The sequence below is a fragment of the Notolabrus celidotus genome, chromosome 20 (assembly GCF_009762535.1).
Source record: "Notolabrus celidotus isolate fNotCel1 chromosome 20, fNotCel1.pri, whole genome shotgun sequence".
Classification (NCBI taxonomy): domain Eukaryota; kingdom Metazoa; phylum Chordata; class Actinopteri; order Labriformes; family Labridae; genus Notolabrus; species Notolabrus celidotus.
The window spans coordinates 14,866,626-14,888,360 of NC_048291.1; the positions used below are offsets into that span (position 1 = coordinate 14,866,626).

The 21,735-nt window shown below is 43.1% G+C and overlaps 1 protein-coding gene across 1 annotated transcript; it reads left to right on the plus strand.

Moving 5' to 3' along the window:
* The first annotated feature begins 208 nt into the window (after nt 1-208).
* Nucleotides 209-14,074, plus strand: cdc42ep4a (CDC42 effector protein (Rho GTPase binding) 4a). Its single transcript, XM_034711435.1, is given in 7 exon segments — nt 209-469; nt 10,873-11,124; nt 11,127-11,318; nt 11,321-11,394; nt 11,397-11,498; nt 11,500-12,066; nt 12,068-14,074. Coding segments are annotated over 6 exon segments (1,098 nt in total). The 5' UTR covers nt 209-469; nt 10,873-11,018; the 3' UTR covers nt 12,125-14,074.
* The last annotated feature ends 7,661 nt before the right edge of the window (nt 14,075-21,735 follow it).

The following is a 21,735-nucleotide window of genomic DNA, read 5'->3' on the forward strand; positions in this document are numbered from 1 at the left end:
GTCCAAGGTCCTTGTTTTAATTTGAAATTAGTTTTGCAAAATGAAGACTAATTTCTTTATATTATCATTTGAGGTATTCTAATTTATTTTCCGAGGTTCTGTTTCATCTTGTATCATTATGACCCAGATCCCGCCTCTCACAGTGGAGTCTGAGGGGCCCCATGCTGGCAGCCTGTATCTTTAAGGAGCCATGTAAAGAGGGCGTGTTCAAACACACTACCGAGGCAGGAGGCATTGTAGTGACTTATTACGCTCCAGAGCAGCAGCACCGCTTCTGAGGATGCGGTGACAGCAGCAGCAACATTTATATTCTTAAAAGAGAGATCTGTGTGTATCTGTGCTGTTTGGATATCCGATAGTTGATCTGAGCGCTTTACGCCTCCTTCTGTTTGATGAAAGCACCCTCATTGTCAACCTGCTGGAGGCCTTAAAGTGAAGCAGCACCCGGCTTTATGAATGGGGATGCTCGGTAAGTGAGTGTATGTGTGCTTCAGTGTTTATACTCGCACTTTTACTTCACCACATGAAAACGTAGCATTTGCATTTGTTTGTACTGCACAAATATATATTTGTTTTAGACAGAGCGGCTTTATTCAGCGGCTCAGCACAGCGCACCGTGCGCGAGGCAGCTGACTCTTTTGTGGCCAGCTACTTATTGTTCTCCTGCCATTGACCCACCCAGGATCACAGCTTTATTGTAGTATGATCGAGTCAGCAGACAGTGATATATGCAAAAGTGGATTTAGTGCTTTTAAATGGACCTTAGAAAAAAGTATTTTTACGCTTTGGGGCGTTTCTTGTTGTCGCGAGAATTGAGCTTATTTGTCTGCAGCCCCCAAGCGACAGTAATCATTTCTTCATCTAATATAAGCCTATTTGGGATTTCTTTATGGCTAAAGCGAGTAAAATGATTTATTTTTATGTTTACTATAACTTTTCTTTTAATTCTTCAAGTAAAAATATATTAAGCCTCATGAGAGTAGGTGTTGAGCTTCAAAATATTCCTAATATGCTTAAAATTGGACAAATGTTGTACTTGTACTAATGCATGTTTAATTTCAAGTACTTTTAATCTTTTTCAAGTGTGTTTGACATATTTTTTAAGCAGTAAAAAAGCAGGACTAACTAACATAGCAGTCATAGTTTTAACATGATCAGATGACTAAACAAAACACTCAACTTGCACACTTTCTGACCCAACATGCACTGCACGCCTGGCCTGTTTGTCCTCTTCATTACCCTTTATTCCTGAGGTCTGTTGATTTGGCAGTCCAGCTCAGTTTGCTTGGCATTGGTGTCACAATGGCATCTGACGAGCTCACTGACCTGGATAATATTAGGTGATGGGCCTCAGGTCTGTCGGCCATCACTGCCATGCTGATAAAAACTCCTCAGCAATTGTTTGAGGAGATAATGTTATCAGAGCCCTCTGCTCTGGAGGCAAATTGGGTGGCTTTCTTTGTTTTTGCCTGTTTAAATGTGACATTTGACCTGCCTTATCCCAAAATACGCTTAGGGCTTTGTGAGATGTCAACTTGCTCTGCCTGGACGCTGTGATGGATTTAGGATGATGACACAGCAAATAAGCAATCCTCATCCCCAAAATGGATGTTTCATAGACTATCTTATTGACTTTTCACACAGGAGTGCCTCTGATAACAAGTGACACATTTTCAAACCAGCCTGCACAGGCTCTGCCTCCTCTAGTCTTCTAATTCTTAAATTACAAAGTATCTAATTGCCTGCAGGAGACATGTGTTTAGTGCCTGAAGGTGAAAGTTATCCGCCCTCTGTGTGGTGTTCAACACTGTGCCAAACACTCTGTTATTGGGCACAGCAGAGTGTACAGAGAAAGCAATTGCTGGAGCACAGCCCGGGAAACACTACCTGCTCAGAGCTATGTTTACAAAAGTAAGCAGAGAGTTTGTGCACCTTACTTTCAATTTGGAGACAATCAAGAACTCATAAACCTCCTGTGGTGGTGCAGAGGCGCAGCTTTAGCCTATTTTGGGCTGGTGAGTGTGTATAGTCCGGTGTCCTGTGTTTGAACATGTCTGCACAGTTTGTGTGTTCACTTGGGGGAATGTGTGTGTTCTGTCCGGCCCCTTCACATTCCAGGAAACACCGATATAAACTGTTATTTTTTTCCTGGAATGCTGAAGAGGATGGTGATAGTAAACTGTTGGATTATTACAGGGGACATGACAGCTCCTTATGAAGGATGTGTAGCCTGAGCAAGATGTAGGGTTGCTGTCACTGCTTTTACCTGCTTTTACCTGCCTGCAGACGCTAGGCTTGGTGGTAGAATTTCCCTCGTTTGCGGCTTGTTTTTCATGGGAGTTAAAGCAACAGTTAATTTGTATAGTAAGTACCACCTACCTTTTTGTGACCTTGTTGTCCCGACATGTCACTCTAAGGGCGTCTCATGTGTCTGTGTGTGAATGCAGTGTTTGTTCCTGTGTCTCTTGTTTGGTGGCATTGTTTTCTGGTCGTATCCAGCATGCTGCATTGTGACTTTGCAGGCCGGGGTTGGTACTGTGAGCCAGAGGAAATGTTTATTCTTCTCTACCATCCTGTTTCCTTGTCAACAGTTGTAAATATTGGATAGTGTTGACATCAGAATAGCAGCAGATAAAGACATAAGTTCAGAATTTGAAGCCCTACAAATACGGCGACTGTTCAGAGCAGTCTAAAGTCAACACCAGTCTTTAATCCATTTTATTTTATACAAAATGACATTGAATATCCACTTCAGGAGTCATACTGCTGCCACACACACAAGTCAAGTGATTTTCCTTATTTTTTAAATAATAAAATTACAGACATAAAGAGCCCCTCTTGGTTTGATAGCTACTTCTTTGGCTTCTCTCCAGCCTGTGAAATTTTGTTGCTTTTTCTGCTCTTCTGACTCTATAATTATAGCACTCTCACACTTTAAAGCAAGACTCTGCATCCCATAATTTCCCTACATTCTTTCCATTGAAGAGAGCAGGTTTCCACTCGAGGGTTTTGAAAAATGTAACCTTGCTCGTCTCTTGCAAGAGTCACTTGACCAGTCTGTGCCAGTCTGCCGGCTGCTTCTCGGTCTTCTGCGGCAGTTTGAAAATGATTAATCCCTGAATCTGACGAGTCTGATCTATGGCTCGTTTTTTGACTGTTGTTGGACACACAGTCCTAGCTCTGGCCCAACAGCCCCTGTAGGTTATTAAAGCTGTGTGTTGATGGAGATATGGGCTGTGTTTGTTTGCTGAGCACATCAGTAATACAGTATGATGGAGGACAGCCTTGTTTACATTATGAGCAATCCAGGAAGGGCAGGCTGAGGAGATTTCCGGAGAGATGGGAGGGTTTGCTGCATTATTTTCTCCCGGCCCTTCCTGTGGACGTACCCCCAAACGCGATAACACATTTTTCCGTTAAAAACTTTCATCATGTGTGGCCCTGCCTGTGTTACCGGTACGTTGAGAGGCAGTAATTACTGACTGGTGTCAGTGACTTATCTAAGTTCTGCTAATTAGCCACATTCTTATGATTCTGCGTGCGTAAGTAGTTTACGAGTACTCAAACATCTTAGGGAGAGTTAATAACAACCTGGACCTGGTTGTTGACCTCGCACGTCCAGCTGGATGAGAATGAAAAGGCTGGGAAAGGTTCCTGCAATGTGTCAGTACTGCGAAAGCATTCAAAATAATGCTAAGTGGTTATTTCTGGCACGCTCTCTTGTTGATATTGCCAGTGTCAACTCGCTTTCTGCTCATTCTCTGTGATTATAAGACACTCTCAATGCTTGGAGCCATGCCAATTTCTCCCACCATCCATTTGTGTTTAGATGGCATGCCCGGCACACAGCTGACATTGAGTCAGAGCCATTTTGGCTGCAAATTTTAGATACACATTTGTTACTTTTATTATGATCAGAGGCATATAGCTAAAAGCAGAAAAGGGTGTAGTGTTTGTGTGCAAAAACACAATGTAGATTACATAAAATGATGTTTATCAGTCTTGTTTAGCCCACAGAATGCTTCTCATTCTTCAATGTCTCCAAGTTGAGTACAACATTCTTCCCCGCCGTCGGCTCCCTCCACCGTTTAAGTCTGTAACAATTAAAGCTGCCGGTTCAATCAAAGCGGACGACAGAGAGGGAGAGAGATGGAGTGTCGTGTCTGGAGGCTGTGTTGGCTGTAAATGTGAAAGAGACAAGTCATCTCCTCTCGGGTAGCAGAGGTCAGCTGGTACACGTTGAGCTGACTGGCTGCAGGCCTCTTCTCTGCCAAGAAGCCTTTCATTGGCTGTCGCAGCTTGTTTGAAAGCTACAATGTCTGCTGCTGTGTGCTGACCTGGTCACCATTCGTCCATCAATTTAACTTCTTCCCCGCTAGCCTGTCTCATCTATGCTTGGCTGCTTTTATAGTTGGCACATTAATAATTACAATGCTGCTTTCAATTTTTAGGTGTTGCCACATTTACCCTGCTACCTTGCCACTTAGATTTTACGGTGTCTTCAGTCTTTGCAGTTCTTTTACAAGTGTACTTTGTGTTATTTTTAAGCGCTGTCGAGTTCTTGTAAGTTTGTTCTCCCTGCTCAATCCGCTTACTGATCTAAGGATAGCTTCAGATTTAGTAGTCGGTTGATATGAATGCCAATTCAAAAGCCCACAGGCACTTTTATTAGCAGGAAGGCTCTAAAAGTCTGTTGTGCTTTGATCCTTACCGAGCAAGACGTCTTGCTGGGTGAGGTGTGATATTAGCATAACAGACCGTCTCACACCAACATGACAGGTATGAGCAGGGACAGCAAGAGCAGCGACGTGTGAGGTGTGTTATTCATTTCCCTCTGATTAGGGACATCTCTCTCTTTTTGTTTGTTTTATTTTGGGCAACAGTTTTGACTCTTGTGTGCATGTGTTGCCTGATTTGTCCTTTCTGGGATGCAGCTGAAGATTATTGTCATCCCTTTCTCAATTAATATATCATTTTTTAAGTCTTTGAGGTTAGGAAATAATGAAAAATGCCCAACCCAGTTTCACTTAACACAAAGTGCAACTTAATCTGTTTTGTCCTGTCTGATTGAGAGTGAAAAAACGCGTCAAAAAGTTCAACTTAAAACCATTTACACTATAGAAAAGACTAAAACACAAACTGGGGGACAAAAACTGGAACACCACTGTTTGACCTTTCCAGTATATTTGTGTCAGTGGTTCAAGCTCTAAATCAATTCAAGTGTGACTAAAATTCTGGGTCACAAAAACAAAAAAAAAGGAAAAGAAGTGAGACACAAACCGGCCAAGGTTTGGTCTGAACAGCGTCTCTGTGACCGTGCCCTGCATTTCCCACTCATTTCCAGCACTTCATTGTAACAGATTTTGGAATTTGTCTTGCTCTTTAGACCACAGCGGATTTACACTTTGATCCAAATGGGCCCTCGGCCTCCTTGCTGTTTTGGTGCTGCTTGGGGAAGCAAGGCGTGGGAAATGGGTGGTGGGGCAAGAGGGCACATTGAGACACCCTGTGGGTTAAAAAAAAGACTTAAGCCGAATCCACAACACTACAAATGGCACAATGCTCCAAGTGCTCTACAAGGGCCTTTTGAGGCAAATGTGGCTATTTATTCACAGAGGAGGGCTTTATTTTCAGAGCGATGTGTTTTCTTATGACTGTATTTATCTCAAAGGGCTGTCAGCTTGATGTCTGTTGGTCCCCGTCTGTGTGATTGAGAGATAATGTGATTTCCGTTGTTTGTCCTTAGGCTGCTCCGTCCTAAATACGATATTAAACCCGACTAACTGAGTTGAGTGGCAGATACCTATCTTGCAGAGGCCATTTGTCTGCTTAATTAATGGAACATGTGTGTGTGTGCAAGTGTGTGCTTGCACTCAAACATATGGGAATGGATGAGTTTCCAGTAACAAATGATTGCAAATGGTACGAGTAGTTTCTGTAGGCACGGCTGTGAAGAGGTCAATATGAGAGAGGAAACCAACAATTTGCAGGCCCTGTTTTCACACAGATTTTAGGTTGCATGTGACCTCCCTCCCCCCCAAAATGTAATTTCACCCTTAGGTCATGTGGCAGTCCATCCAGGTCAGTGACTTCAAATGAAGCAGACAGAACCCTGCTTCAACACAACAGCAGTAGCCCTCTCTCAGACTGTAGAATACACACTGGACGAATTAAGCACAAAGAGGCTGCATCAATACTCAATTAGGGAAATGGACCATTAGTCATGTTTTTTAGTGTGTGTGTGTGTGTGTGTGTATGTTTGTGTTGACTGGCGTAGTGTGAGAGAAGTGAGGAGTTACGTTCCTCTTAAACACTAATTATCAAGGAGGTCCATATTTGTTGTGAAGTCTAAAAAGACACTTTGTCATGCTTACAAATTCATTTTTCTGGTGCTATTTTCCTGTGAGCTGAGCTTTAAAACCTGATATATCAAGTGACTTTTGAGACATATCTTACGCATACTTCACTCCCACCTATCTTGCATCTTTCTCCAGCGTTAAGAGACGACTGCTGCATTTCTTTTGCAATACAAAATCCTCCCAGGTGAATTTACCCAGGTTAGCGTCTGATTTAGTGCACCCTTTTTCACCCCTTTCTGTAAGAGAACCCATTTCTATTTATCTCCCTCCCACGTTATTTCTGTGCTTTTCCCTCAGAGGAATTGGGTGTGTATTTCTTCCCACAAAGCGGTGGCTATAACTATATGATATTTAAGCAGATTTAGAACCCTCCCTAGACCCAGCAGGCTAGGTATTTATATTGATAATTGGGTTATGTGATCTATAAACAGAGCTCACTTTACATTCCCATGACATAAATACGTTAGGGGGGGAAATGGGTTGGAATATCATTTACCCAAAGAGATGTAAAAAGATTAGAGAAGTGAGGCAGCGATGGTTTGGAAATGTTCCCACTGTGTTCTCAAGTTTATCAAAGTGTGCACATATGCATGCATGCACTGCTGAAGTGAGAATTACCACATCAAGGCCAGTCAGTCGCCTTAAAATACCATATCACTGCAAGGGCTGGAGGTCTGTAGGTCAGAGAGTTTTGTTCAGTGTGTGTTGGGTTTTACAATGCTCGTACACTGAGTCAGACCTCAGTGTTGGAATGAAATGATGCAGATGTGCTTCACTTTCTCTTCCTTTCTGTTTCTTGTCCCACATTCTGCATCTCCTCTGCAGCCAGACCCCGAGTGCTGTGAAAGTCTGTTTATAAAGTCAATCCCCCTCCCGCTGGGACCCTGTAGTTCCCACGCTAGCGGCTGCCTTCTCAGGCCCTTTTCCACTTTTTCATTTCACGTGTACACCCACACATGCATGCACGCACACTCACACACACAAAGCTACACAAAGCTATAAATAAAGCACAGGGCTGTGAATCGGATTTGATGTAGTTCCTAAAGGCTTGTTGCTTGTGCAGAGCTTTTTGGATCTGATTCAGATTCAGTAGATGAAGAACCCATATCCTTGCAATGGGGCACTATTGAGCTTTTCAGCTTGATCTTGGCCTGGGGGGGATGGGGGGGGGGGGGGGGTAAGAAGGAGGAGTGGGAGGCAGGCTTTCACCATCTCCCCTTGTTCCATCCCCTGGTTGTTTTTCTTTATCTGTTTATGCCACCCAGAAGCAACTAGTCAGGAAAAAAACTGGCTGAGTGTGAATTGTGTCCCCCTCATTATTTTCCCCAGAAAACAGATTAGAACATGCAGCTTCAATAATAAGCATGTTTGCAAAAAAAGTGACTTTGTTTGTGTATTTTGGCAGGAAAGCGTTGAGAGTTCATGGAAAGTTTTCACATCGTGTCTCTGCCTCAGTCAAAAATGGCCCAATCTTGTTCTGCTTCATATACATTCTTTCATCTGCTTGTTTACAGCAGCAGAACATTCGCGTATTTTAATTTATTTACAGTTTTACCAACAAAAATACACACAACATGGATGGAGTGACTGAGGGAAAACTCAGCAGAAATCAGACAAGAAGGCCTGTATTGTATGGACTTCTAGGTTGACACAGAAGGAGGCCATGTGTTGCACGCTCGTATGAAGCCGGAAGCATTCTGCAGCCCAAGACAGGAAACACTGCTGCTTTGCTTGCAGGAGGGTGTTTCCATAGAAACCAAAGCAGGTGAGGGCATTAAGAAGAAGACGAGTAGAGGCTCAGCTGGCAAAGACGAAGGGGGGGTGGAGACAGAGGAACGAGGTCAATGCACTAAAAAGGCTGCCACATGAAACAGCCAAATTCTCCCGCCGGCACTTCTACAGAAAACAACTCTGACTTAAATGTCTTTTGAAGGCTGGCCTGCAAGTAATCCAAAGTCAAGGTTAAGTTGCTGACTGTTTGGATGATCTTTTCTATGTAGAGCGTGAGTAAACAAAGAAAGAGGTATTATGTGCGAGCGGGAGAGGTGCACACTGGAGACGGCAAGGTAAGCGTTTTCTATAGGCCTGCCTGCATGAAACCAAAGAGATTGTTCCAGAGAGGTGTTTTTGTGTTTATGATGTCTGCCTACAGAAAATGCTTGCGCTACACTTGGAGACCACCATGGCAGCACTCTTTTGATGTGTATTTAATATGTGGAGATGTATCACTAATGACGCCCTGGCTCCTTTCCTTCAGTGTGGGACCTGAGGAAGTAGCATGACTAGCTCAGCAGCCTGTGGTGAGGTTTCCTGTCTGGGCTGCATATTTCAATAATGCAGAAACACGTTTTCTATCATCTGTCAGTCAAAGCAAACCTCTAAGGGCTCAAACATTGTATGCCAGAGGAAAAGAAAATGCCAAAGATAAATTTCCTTTCTTTTCTCTGATCACAGTGTCTTATACATTTGTCAAAACACTGCTTCTGTGACTGCTGAATAGCGTACCCAGCTGATTTGGATGTTATTGTTCTCTGATGTTTGTATAATTGAATTCTTCTGTGCCTAGTAGATTAGTTTCTGGACATATACAGAATGCTGTGCAGTCAAAGTTTGAGCTCTGCACAAGAAAATCCCTGGCCAGCATTCAACCATCCCTCTCCCATTCATGTCGGTCTGTGGTTGGTGTTTTGCTTTGAATTATAATTCAGTTAGAAAGCAGAATCCTGTGGTGTTCCCCATGTTTTTGTTCCAGTGCATTTCCGAGGTCATCTCTCGGAGATGTTTGTAGTATGGGGCTTATCATTATGGGTGTGCATAATTGATAGCTTCTGCTCATGCAATTAGTGGAACATTACAAATTCCTGGAGATGTTTTTATTTACATGATGGGATTAAACAGGCAAATGTAAATGTTACACACATTGTAAAGGGAAACTTGTGCAGAACATTGATGGCCATAGGGCACCTATAATCAGTTACTCTTCCATTTTTGTTTATGACATCAGTGATGGTTTGTTATGGAGCATTGACTGCAGATAAAGATGGATGACACGCCTCAACCTACTCCCTTTTTACAAAAGTGAAGCCAAAATACCACCCACAAGGGGCACTAGCATTTTGCATTGATGATTTCATTTGGAGTCATTGTTTTTGCAGAATGGATCAGCTGGGGGAGCTGTGGTATCAACATCCCGCCCCTTTTACAAATAAAAAAACACAGTTATAGGTCGACACAGTCTACAGAAGTCTGTCTGAGATAGACACTCATGGTCAGGGCTGCACGATATCGAAAAATAATTGATATTACATTACTTTTTCCTTTTGGTTCTATATATTAGTATATGAAAGATGATTCTATGTCCAAGATTAGAGCCCTCTCCTAATTTTCCCACACTGGGTCCAGCCCTCGGACAGCAGCTCTGACACCCATATTGAGACATAGATAGACATATGAAGAGAGAGTTGGATTTGGAGCGACAGGTTCTTTCATAAACATTAATGAAAAGCACAGTTGCTTACTTGGATGTCATCAATAATTCATTTCTGATGATGTGTAAAGTTCTGTTAAATCTGCATCACTAGACAGTAACTTCTAATTAAACACAAGCTCACTGCCTTCTTCTGCATGGGATTTTCACAACATTACACCTTATGTCACTGCAGGTGCGGACACTAAAAATAAATACTCCGGGGTCCAGTTAGTGGTCTGTATGTGAGCCCACAGTGTTAACAAGCACAGAGGCATGTGAGAATGTTCTGTCTTAAACTTGTCTTGTTCAAATGAGCGTTCGCCAGGGGGGGTATTTGTGGCTACAGCAGCATCATGTGCTTGTCTACATTTTCACAGTCATGCAACACACAGATACAAACTGCATGCACAGTGGTCAGTTCTCTGTGTGTGCAAATGCAGGGCTACAAATAAGAAGGTATCAGACCAAGTGTTACAGTTGATCGATCATGGGAAACAGGAAACTGGTGACAGCGTGTCATGTGTGAAGTCATTTGACTGAAATCAATGCAATGGTGAGACAGAGAGTTCAATGACAGTTTCCAATGACTGTTCCTTACTAAGCAATGCCAATCTAATGCATGTAGCACTGAAGCAGCTGTATTTGTCGACAAAGTTTTCAATCATCATGGTGTAATTTTATTTTTGTAGCATCAAATAACTAATTCATACTCAACTTCCCTGAAAATGAACACCTGAACTTAAATCAGCATGACACAAACTAAAAAGTAATGACAGAAACATTGTTTGACAAAAAGGTATTTGAGATGTATTTGATTTTCTGGTTTGACCCATGCCTCATCTGTTTACATGGAGGAAGCAGGCTGTATGACTTGTGCTGGAGCCAGTTAGCAGAGGGAGCTTCAAATGTGTTGGCGTCACTTTAGGGGGGTTTTCATGTCGTGCATCTTTTTTATAGATCTCACTGCCTGTACAGTTTCATATCATGTATTTACTATATTTGTAATTAAAGTTTTCTTCATTTTGCTTTTTTTTCATACTTCAGGTTCCTAGACTGACTGCAATTGAGGAGCAACAATAATCCCTCTAAAGTGTCCAACAAGGAGGATACGCAAGATTTGGAGGATCTTTTGCAGCCTGACTGCATCTTGGACTATCTTTGTGCAAAAAGAACGCTGCCATCAAGCCGCCATGCCTATCCTAAAACAGCTTGTCTCGGGCTCCTCCCAGACCAAGCGTCGCTCTCGCATGGACCTGACCCGGGAGATGATCAGCGCTCCTCTGGGCGACTTCCGTCACACATGCATGTTGGCCGTAGTGGGGATGCATTCGGCGATACCTCCTTTCTCAGCAGCCGCTCAGGAGAACCTCCCCCTGAGTCCACATCCTACCCAAGCTCTCCTCGACCGGGCCTCCTGTCTCGCACCTTCAGGAGCAGCAAGCGCTCACAGTCGGTGACCAGAGTGGACCAGCAGAGTAACAACTCCCTGGTGATCCTGGTGAGTCACCCACATATGTGAAGAATGCCATGTCTCTGCCCTTCCTCTATGATGACAGATGTGGACAGTATGGTTGTCAAAGAGTTTGTCTTCTAGTCCGTTGAAGCAGCCTGGTGAGATGGATGGCAGAGGTGCAGCTTCAGCTTCAGCCATTCAATTTCTAGAGCAGGAAAGAGCGAAATTTTGGTGAACTCACAGAGCTCCCGGACACATCCCACCACTATGGAGGCGGAATGAAGCGAGCAGATTCAGTCATGTCTTTCCATGTAGATCTGGGACCCTCAATGCTGGGTGACATCTTAGGGGTGATGGAGAAGGAGGAGGATGATCTCGGCTATGAAGAGGGCAAGAGCAGCGAGGGCCGGGCCTCACCACCCCTCAGCACACACGGCGAAGAGGAGGAGGAAGGGAGGAGGAGGAGGGAGGAAGAGGAGGAGGAGGAGGACAGCATGGAAAGAGGGAAAGAGGAGCATACAGAGGAGCAGATGGAGGCAGAGGTAGAGATAGAAGCTGTAGTGCTGCAGGAGGACACAATTCAATCAGCCAGCTCTATTAATCTTGGGCCTGAGAACGGAGGGCCCTACACCCCTGAGTACAACCCTGAGACTAGGCCCAAACACTTGCAGCACCTGGACAGCTGCTCCATGTCTAGCTCTGGCTCTGCTGCCCTGGATGAGAAACTTAGCAGCCAAACTTATGCGGGAGACACAGACAGCGCCACCTTCAGTGCCCCACCAGAATGAGGAGAGCAACTTCTCATCTTTCTTAGAGGATGATGACGATGAGATCCGCGTATGAGATTCTAAAGCCCTCTGAAAAAAAACAAACACAGAGCTCCAGGAAGGGGGTTTATGTTGAACTGGCAAGTCCTTGACAGTGGGGATTTGCACTTGAACAGAAATAAGACACTGCTGGTGGGTGCTGTGGGACTGGAAATGCGAAGAAGACAGAGGACTCCCACTTTCTGTAGGGAGAGAGTGACTGCTCTTGTCGGAAGGGCCCAAACTCCATCTGTCAGAGTCTTACCCTCCATTTCTGTTCGTCTGTCAATCCGTCTCTTGATTTTTGAACACTGAGGGAACTGACGTGGAGTAACAGACACTTTTTGAGTCTGGAACATTCCAAAAGAAAGTAGCAAGGTCTGTTTAGACTGAAACTTGAGGAGGAAAAACACTTTTCCACAGCAAAAGCTCAGTTCACACTTTCTTTCTGTCTCTCTTACTTTGTGTGTCACATGTGCTTTTTTCATTACGTTCCCCTCCCCTCTCTTTGCTTGTGCTCACCCTCCCTGCCTCTGAGACATCAAGACGCTTAAGCTGAGCAGACTAGGCCTCTGTCACCACAGGATCACTGGTAGGTATCTTGTCAACAAAAGAGGCCTGTTTGACACTGGAGTGTGAAGCCTTGCCTGAGCCTCTGTTATCTGAAAACCTTACAGCAAAGTGCCATAGATCTATCAGAGTTCTCTCCCATATGTAACTCAGGGTCCTTGTGACACCGCCTCAAGTCTGCCATTTCCTGCTTGTAAAGCTGGACCACAAAGCCAAAACCCAAAATTCTGTTCTGTTTTGAGTCCCTTCTTGAGGCAACCACAGGCTGAGCCTCAGTGTAAATTTGAGAGAAGCTGGGTTTTAAAGCTAGCGGAGACACCATTAGCCTGCATTTACTGAAAAGCATGGTGTACTACAGGAAACCAGAGCAGATAGGAGTAGCTTGCGACACTGTACTCTGGTTTTGTTGCCGTTTTTCCCCAGGAAAGAGATTCTTATTTCATCCATGACGGTTGCGACTCTGATTTGACAGATTTTTGTGCACTGACGTGAATCCGCCTTCTTTCTTCTTCTGATCTGTCATTCGTGCTGAAACTGAAGTACATTTGATAACCACTTCCTTCCTTGTTTTGTACATCCGAGCAGTTGCAGCGCTGCAACTGATCTGTATAAAAAATGTTGATCCTCATTAGTGCAGAGGTTGCCTTAATGCATCAAACAGATCCCACCACTACTCATGAAGAGGGCTTAAGGGTGTGTGTTATTGAAAAATGAGTGCACCAGCAGGCACAATTAAACCAGACACTACTGGTATTTGCTGTTTAATACCTGTTGTTTTTATCTTTGGAAGAAAAAAAAATCTTTGCTATGTTTGCAGTATGTCTATTTGAAGAGTGGATGAAAAGGAAAGACGCAGCCAGCATTAGATGCAAGAGCATTGAGAAAACCTATTTTTATGCAAGTTGCATAGTCATTGCAGCTCCACTGTATCTCTTGCATCATTAAAAAAAAACCATGGCCAGAAGTATCGAGGCTTAGTTGCTCTGATTGATTTCACTGCCTTAACTGACGCTGACAAGATGTGCCAAATCATAATTTTCTAGCCAAAAATAGTTTTAGTTTGTGATGCTGACTTTTGGAGAGCCTGTCAAATCTGTCTGTCACTTCCTCTTCTGTAAGGGTAATCACTGTTGAATTTGAGTTGCAGCTTGTAGGTTAAAAAAGAAAACTAAATACTGTTCTGAGATGTGATACAATGCAGCAAAAAAGTAAAAAGGATGAATTTGCATAACTGGATATTTATGTTTTCCAATCACTGAAACACTACATAATATATTCAGGTAATTTCTAGTGTGCGAATGGGAAGCTGTCTTTGTGTATAATGTCAAATATTATGCCTTACCGTTATTCTTCCTGTCTTTATTTCTGTATTACCTAAAATAACCTATATTTTTCAATAAAATAAATCTTGAACATCTCCACTGCTGCATATTTTATTGCCGTTTTGTCTCATTGCATCAGCAAAAGAAGTGCTACTCAATCAGCTGCTAAAAAAGGAATTCCTTGAGTGCTGCCTGTGTTTCCTGACGCTATTCTTCAGCTCTCCCAGAAGAGGAAGGAAGGAAGCAATCGAGCAATAGTTGGATATGTCTCTTAAGTATTAAAACCATACAAGCTGAGAATGATTAGGTGTGTGTGTGTGTGTGTGTGTGTGTGTGTGTGTGTGTGTGTGTGTGTGTGTGTGTGTGTGTGTGTGTGTGTGTGTGTGTGTGTGTGTGTGTGTGTGTGTGTGTGTGTGTGTGTGTGTGTGTGTGTGTGTGTGTGTGTGTGTGTGTGTGTGTGTGTGTGTGTGTGTGTGTGTGTGTGTGTGTCAAAATGAGTACTCGTTTTAATTTCCTAGTCGTTTAAATGGAATTGTCAGTTCCCACTGACAACTGCCTAGATCAAAGCTAAAACAACATTCAGCAAACGGTCTAATTTGAGCACAATTTATTTCACACTCGAGAGCACAGAGTCTTTGGCTGAACAATGTCAAATTGGTTTGCTGATTGTGGCTACACTAGCATTTGGTCTTCCTTGCAAGTTAACATAGGTACGTCTATGCTGGTAACTCATCCCTTCAATTGGTTCTACGCATATTTTATTCAGAAACAGCCTATATGTAACTTTATGTCCATTTTCTAGAACAAAATACTCCCAAACCATGCTGCACTAGGAGATGCTATCCATCACATTCACTGCAGAATGGACATCGTGCCTTTATTTCTGCCCATTGTGAGATGTGAAGCCAAGGCGTGGGTGGAAGAGACCTGGCTGGTAAAGCTGCAGGACTGATGTCACAACCTTTCCCCTAACCAAAGCTTGCATTAAACTTACCCATAAGTCATCCAAGATTCCCTGGGATGGGTACATTCCACAGTAGAACAGATTCTCGTGTTGGTTTGAGGCAGACACTCATGGCTTTGGAAAGTTCAATGACGCTTGTGATAGTGTTTGTTGCTCTCGATGGTTCTCCTCTACTCTACTAAGCCAGTACAGAACAGTGCAGAAGCCTCCATTTGTCAGCAGAGCTGTCACTCAGAAACCTTTTAAAGATCAAATTACTAAGTCAAGCTAAAATTATCAGAAAAATGAACCCTTGCTGTAATGACAGAAACCATCTTTGAGAGAAATTTGACGTGTATTTCAATGTTATAGTTTAGAGACAGGATTTATGACCTATACTACAACAGGTTAGCAGGGGGAACTCTAAATCTTTTGGGTTTACAGTCAGTGAACCCTTGCAGAGTCTATTTTGTTATATATTCTACAATCTGTAATCTGACGGAACTACAGCCTGGTTAATTGCGGCTGCTATGCTACAACCAAGTCACAAGTCACACAATGACTTGCATTTTGGGCCTACTAAAAAAATTAATAATTTGTGTAACCAGCAAGTAATTCTAGTGCCGACCAGTGAAGGTGATCACTTTTAATTGTTCAGTTGACTAAACGCTTGCATTCTAAATTTGTTTAAACCATAGATTGTATAATGAATGAACGTAGTATCTGTGACGTCACCCATCTGTTCTTTAAGCGCTGTCTTGAAGTCAATTGTCGATGGGAGCCATATTGGATATGCTGAAGTCAACCTAACTGCTGTCGAGCCAGTATGAGGTAAAGAGGCGGGCTTTGAGCCTCCTAGCCAACAGCTACAGTGTTCCCACCTGTTAGTCAAGTCAGTCATGTCCTTATTTAAGCAAAACTCATAAACTTAATATCTTCTGAACTGTTGTGTAATGAAATAATTCACCCCCTGTGCAGTGTGTGCCGATAGAGCAATGAGCTATTCAGACCGAAGTTTTTTGAACCAGGATGTAAATATGTTTATTATTGCTGTAAAGATTGTCTTTTTTTAACTGGTGTGTATGTGGTTTTTGGTGTTTCTGCAGCCAGCCTCAACCAGATACCCAATGAATACAGTTTATAACACTTCCGCATGGGCTTCAAATTTTGAGACCGGAGGTTGCCGCTTGGTTTAACCCATAGACTGTATAAATAATGGACAAAGTATCCGTGACGTCACCCATCTGTTTCTGAAGCACTGTTTTGAGGCCAATCGTCGGCAGGAGCCATATTGCTGCTGTCGAGCGATTGTGATGTAAAGGGGCGGGCTTTGAGCATCCTAGCCAACAGCTACAGTGTTCCCGCCTGTCAATCAAGTCAGCTGTGCCTCTCATTGGAAGACTCGTAATCTCAATATCTTTGAAATTACTGCGTTATGAAAAGATTTACCCCCCGTACAGTGTGTGCTGGTCAAGAAATTAGCCATCCAGACTACACTCGTCTTTTGTACCAGGCTGTAAACATGTTTATTTCTGCTGTAATGATCGGCTTATTTGAATTGGTGTGTATGTGGTTTCCGGTACTTCCGGAGCCAGCCTAAAGCAGATCCTCATTGGACTCATATTTTTAGACCAGAGGTTGCCTCTTGGTTTAACCCCATATTCCCCTTAACTGCAAGCATAAACTATGATGACAGGTAACCCTTTACTGCCCTTCTGATTGGAGGAAAGATGAGTCACATGACGTCTCGAATCCTCCTCATCATCACCCACTGAGAGCTGTCTGTCATCTTTGAATTTCCCATCCACTTTTTTTCTGCTTTTTGAACCCAAGTGAACCCCTCACTGCAAGGTCAAAGTTCACTGCTCTGTGTTTAGTCAGCAGACGGTACAAGGTCTCACCCTGCATGCTGAAAAAAAAACAGCCTCATTCATCTTTTGGTATCTTTTGTTTTTTTCTAATCCCATCTTTCATCCTCACTCGGGGGTATGCTTAATCTCCTTCCACTTTCAGTTTTTCACAGTCACATTAGACCAGTGTCCAATCTGCCAGAGGGCAAGAAAAAGTCATTATTCTTATACTTGTGGTAAAAACAGGCCATTTATATTGATCGCTGTAGTCAATACAAACCAGTGGGGTTATTGATCCCACTGTTCTCTGTCTGTATAAAGTCATTTTTCTTTTTAGAGATTGTTGGGATTTTTTCTTGGTCGTTTTCTCTGAAGGAGAGACTAAATCTTCTCAACTCACCACTTTTGCTTGCAAAAAAGTATTTTATTTTGTTCTCTGGATATATAGAGCTTTTACTGCTGGTCTGGGGCCATTACTGTGGTTCAAGCTTGTCATCTACTGCCATCTAGTGGTTATGTTACGCTCACATCTGGGAATGGGTGTGTCAGTTGAATGGCTGATTTGACTTTGGGGCTGTGAAATTGATCTTTTTAATATCTTTGCATCATCCCACACCACCAAACATCACATTGATCGATGAGTTTTATTTTATTTTTAGTGTCTACTGAAAAATTACGGTAGAAAAAAAACTCAAACTCATCACCAAGGTTGTCAAGTGAGGTAATTTGGATGATTTGTGGAAGGAGGCAGGATGTGAACACAACTGCTCAAGTTGTCCCTCACATTTGAACTTGATACCGGAGACGGCTCAGCCACCCTCCCCCTCTCAAAGACACTCATTGTAATGTGAGTCTGCCTTGCAGCTGTTTCTCCCTCTCAAACACCCTGGATGGACCTTCTCGTCTGCTTCAGAGGCTGTCAAATGTCATTTCCCTTGGCTTCCCAACTCCTCTTTGAAAACCATATTTTCTTACTGGATCGGCCAATGGGAGGCGCTCATTGCCTTTAGGTTTATTATGTCAGGAGCCCCAGCCTGGACCTACAACCCTTTCCGCCAAATTCCATCAGCAGACTTGCAGCTCTTCCAGGAGGCCGACGGCATGCTGAAATCTGGAAAGTATTAAACAACCTGTTGGTGGAGGGGGGACCGGGGAAGGGGAGCGAAGGAGGGAGACAGGGGAAGTAGAAAGTGGGGGATGGGGGACAAGAGAAGCAGAATGCAAAATTGTCCGTATCCCGCCCTTTGCCTGGCTCTGCTTCCTTTCCCCTCCCACACACACACACATTAGTGTGTGAGCTCCCCCCAAAAATGCAGACCACTCCCCAACTAGCTCCAGCATTTTTCTTTTATGTTTGCAGCACTATTTTGCAAGTACTTTTTTTATATGAGTGATAAACAAACAGCCGTTTCTGCTCTGTAGCGCTGCACTGATGGGGGAGTGTGTGGGTATGGTGTGTGTGTGACTATATTTGAGTGAGTGTGTGGAGTTGTTTGCTGGCAAAGAAGTGGAAGGGGAGCAAGCTATAACTGTGCTTTTGAGGTTGCATGCGAGAAAACTGGATGCCATCCAGACATCCTTTCCCATGCCTTGATGCAGATATCTCTGTATGTAACTTATCAAGGGGGAAGGGTCTTTCTGTGCTTGAGGGAGGTAGCCCGCCCGTAAGAAGATGTATGGAGTCTGAACTGTGCCAAGTTAACTTCTTCAGGCAAGATAGACAGAAATAAACATTTCAAAGAAGTCAGATCCGTCTTTACTGTCAAGTATTTGTGCATATTTGAATGTTTTTAGTTCAAATCTTCAGGGGTCTTCTTATTTATTCTACAAAAAAAGTTGAATTGCATTTTAATTCAGTCCTTATGCATCATTTATATTTATCACTCTTATAGTGAAGACATTTCCCCTTTAATGGCTTTTTATTGATTAAATAGCAGCACTTAATTTTGTGTATTTGAAGAGTCATTTATCTTTGCCTCTTCAAATGCTCCAAATCTGCCTTTGGCTCAATCTGCCAACAGAGCAACAGAGTGCAAAAGAGTAAAAAAAATGAAGTATAATCATGAGGAAAACATTACTTTTTTCCTTCTGTGTCTTGAGGATAGGTTTGAGATCCCTCCACGAGTGCATGAAGCAGCACTACGGATATTGGTGTTAACAGAAACAGCGAACATAACCATTCCAGTACCCAGTTTTGACCTCTTGACCTGCAAACCCAGGGCTGGCAGGAGGAGACCACACACACACACCACACGTGGTGGGAGGAGGAGGAGGAGGAAAAGGAGGAGGAGAGAAGAGGAGGATGCGAAAACCTCTCCCGTGTCCTTCCCTTGAAGAGCTTCAGATGCCTGTGTTGAAGGCTGTGAAAAATGAGCCACCGTCTTAGAATCACCGCACTTACCCCGCTCAGGATGGTTGCAGGTATGTCAGAGCATGCGGATGGCTTTCTCAGATGGAAAAGTTATTTAAAGGGGAACACAGCTTCCGTTCTGCCTCACTTCTGTTGTTGGAAGAGGCTGCCTCATGAATCTAGAAATTGTGTCATAACCTCTTTGGGCTAGACTCAGATTTGCTGTTTTAAATGTGCTTTCCCGTCTAGCAGAACCACAACTCCTGAATCTTCTTTCAACTCAGCAGGATATAAAACCATGAATGTATTAAAGTTTTATTATTGTTCATGCCTTGAAACAAGCAGTTTGAAGAATGTATGTGACTTTGATGTGTCATCTTTCAAAGTAGTGATTTTAAAATGTTGACGTCAATCATGAAACCAGCTGTCCCATTTTCTACATCCGCCTTGTGCCCAAATCTGACGACTCATTTTTACCATTTCCACAGAAACAATGATTCATGCCTTCATTTTTTCCGCTCTGCTCTTTCTGTCTGCGCTCTGCTGTCTCACTCCACTAAAGAGAATAGCTGTTCCTGCAGCCATGTGTGTCCCAGGAGGTCTGGCCTGGCCTGCACTCAGCCATGACCACATAGTATGGGGCCTGGGGGCTCTGTTGCTCTCTACCCACCCTCCTCTCTGCCTGAGGCTGCTTCCATGGCAAGGCCTGTCCGCGGCCTGACTGACACTGAAGGAAGGAGAACACACATGTCAAGCACTCTTCTGCCACCACAAACCTTAAAGGAAAATATGAACTTTCAGACACAAAGTTTTCAACAACTCTTAATCTAATAAATTGCATTTTTATTGTAATCTTTCAGTTTAGAGTTAACAATGATACAAGTGAGAAAAAATGGCTGTAGCTAATTAGTGGGAAGTGAGTCTATCAGTGAACCAAGAAATGATAAAAAAGAGACTTATAGATGTTGATCACACTGCAAGGCTACATCCTTGCCAACACAGACTTGGCGCCTTCCCCACAGGGGCCGTTTTGGCCATACAATACCTTCCTTGTTAAGCAGACACTGCATGCCCACTGAGGAGCCAAATGTTCTAAAGCTGACCAGGAAGTGAGGGATCAAAAAGGGTTCACTTCCCATAGGGCCAGCTTTAAACTTTGACCTTCTGGTCCTTCTTCAACTTAATCTTCCCTCCAGAGTCCCAACATAATGAGTAATACCAGTGCCACTTATTGACTGCAGGCGCAGAAGGAACTGAAGGACAGTCTCAGAGAGGATGCCTGACAAAAATCTAGCAATCAGTGGCTCTTTTGTGCAGAAAATGTCCTTCATTTTTCTCGTCTTTTCTTCAGTAATCTGAAGTAATCTTGAATATATGGTAGTCATGTTTAAAGCAAGTAAATCTCTGAACATCTCTGTGTTTCTTTAAACTAATTTAAGCTATCAACATTCCTCAAATCATTTAATTAAGGACAGCAGTAAAAAAGTTACGTCACCTCAAAATGCTTTGGTCTAGAAGAGTAATTCAACTTTCCCTCATTCACTTCTAACTTCACAGTTTTAGGGAGAGATGGGGCCTCTGTGCATTCCTGGGTTAGGCTTTATAAAACACAGCCTCTACTGTTAACAGGAGCTAAACCTCCAGTGATTTCATAGTGCAAGCTAATATCATCCCAGGCTGACTTTCCATTACAGCCTATCACCTTCCTGTTTTTCGTTTGTGACTTTATACACAACCTCCACTTGTGGAAACAATGCAGCAGGCTTAAGGGCCAATTCACTCTCCTCAAATATCAACAGCATCATAAATCAGGGCGTGTGGTAGAGATAGAAAACAACACTAGGGGGAGAATCCCAGAGCACCATGTGGAGAGAGGACTTTAAACAAGCTGTACTGGGTGTTGGTCTTCCATTTAACGACTCCGTCATCCAGTTAATGCTCCCCTCCCTCTGGCCATGGTTCCCTCAGGGCCGAGCTGGAGAGGAGAGGGGAAAAGTCCGGCCGATGCTGGCTCTCTTCACCGTCCTGTCGGCCAGGATTTGGCTGTCCTCCTCCTTCTCCTCCTCTCCTGTGCCTCTGAGGTTTCACAGCACAATCAGAGTCAACAGACCATAAGCAGATGTATTGTGTGTTTGTTTGTCTGCTGGGGCTGGGTTGATTTGTGTTTATTTTATTTTATATGATTATTTAATGATTGTATTAAGCTTCATTTATATTTTAGTTTTCCAAAACAAAAAAAAAGGAAATATTTCTATTGGGTGAAAAATGAGTCATGTAAAGTGACTGAAAAAGAGCATGATGTGGAAGTTGATTTTAGAATAGTCTACACTTAGAAACTGAAAACAAAACTGCAATAATCTGCAAACTGTATACATCCTGCAAATGTTAATACCACTCATACATATTTCTGCTCTTTGCTGAATACGCAGAAGTCAAAAAAAGAAGACTGTACTGCAGTGATAACCACTCATACAAGCAGCCTCTTTCCTCCAGGCATATGTGCTATAAATGTAATGTTCACTCATACGCTGGATTAAAAACCGAGTCAAAAACAGCACAGCACAATTATTTGATCCCCAAACAACCCTTAACATTCTGTCATGAGACACTTTT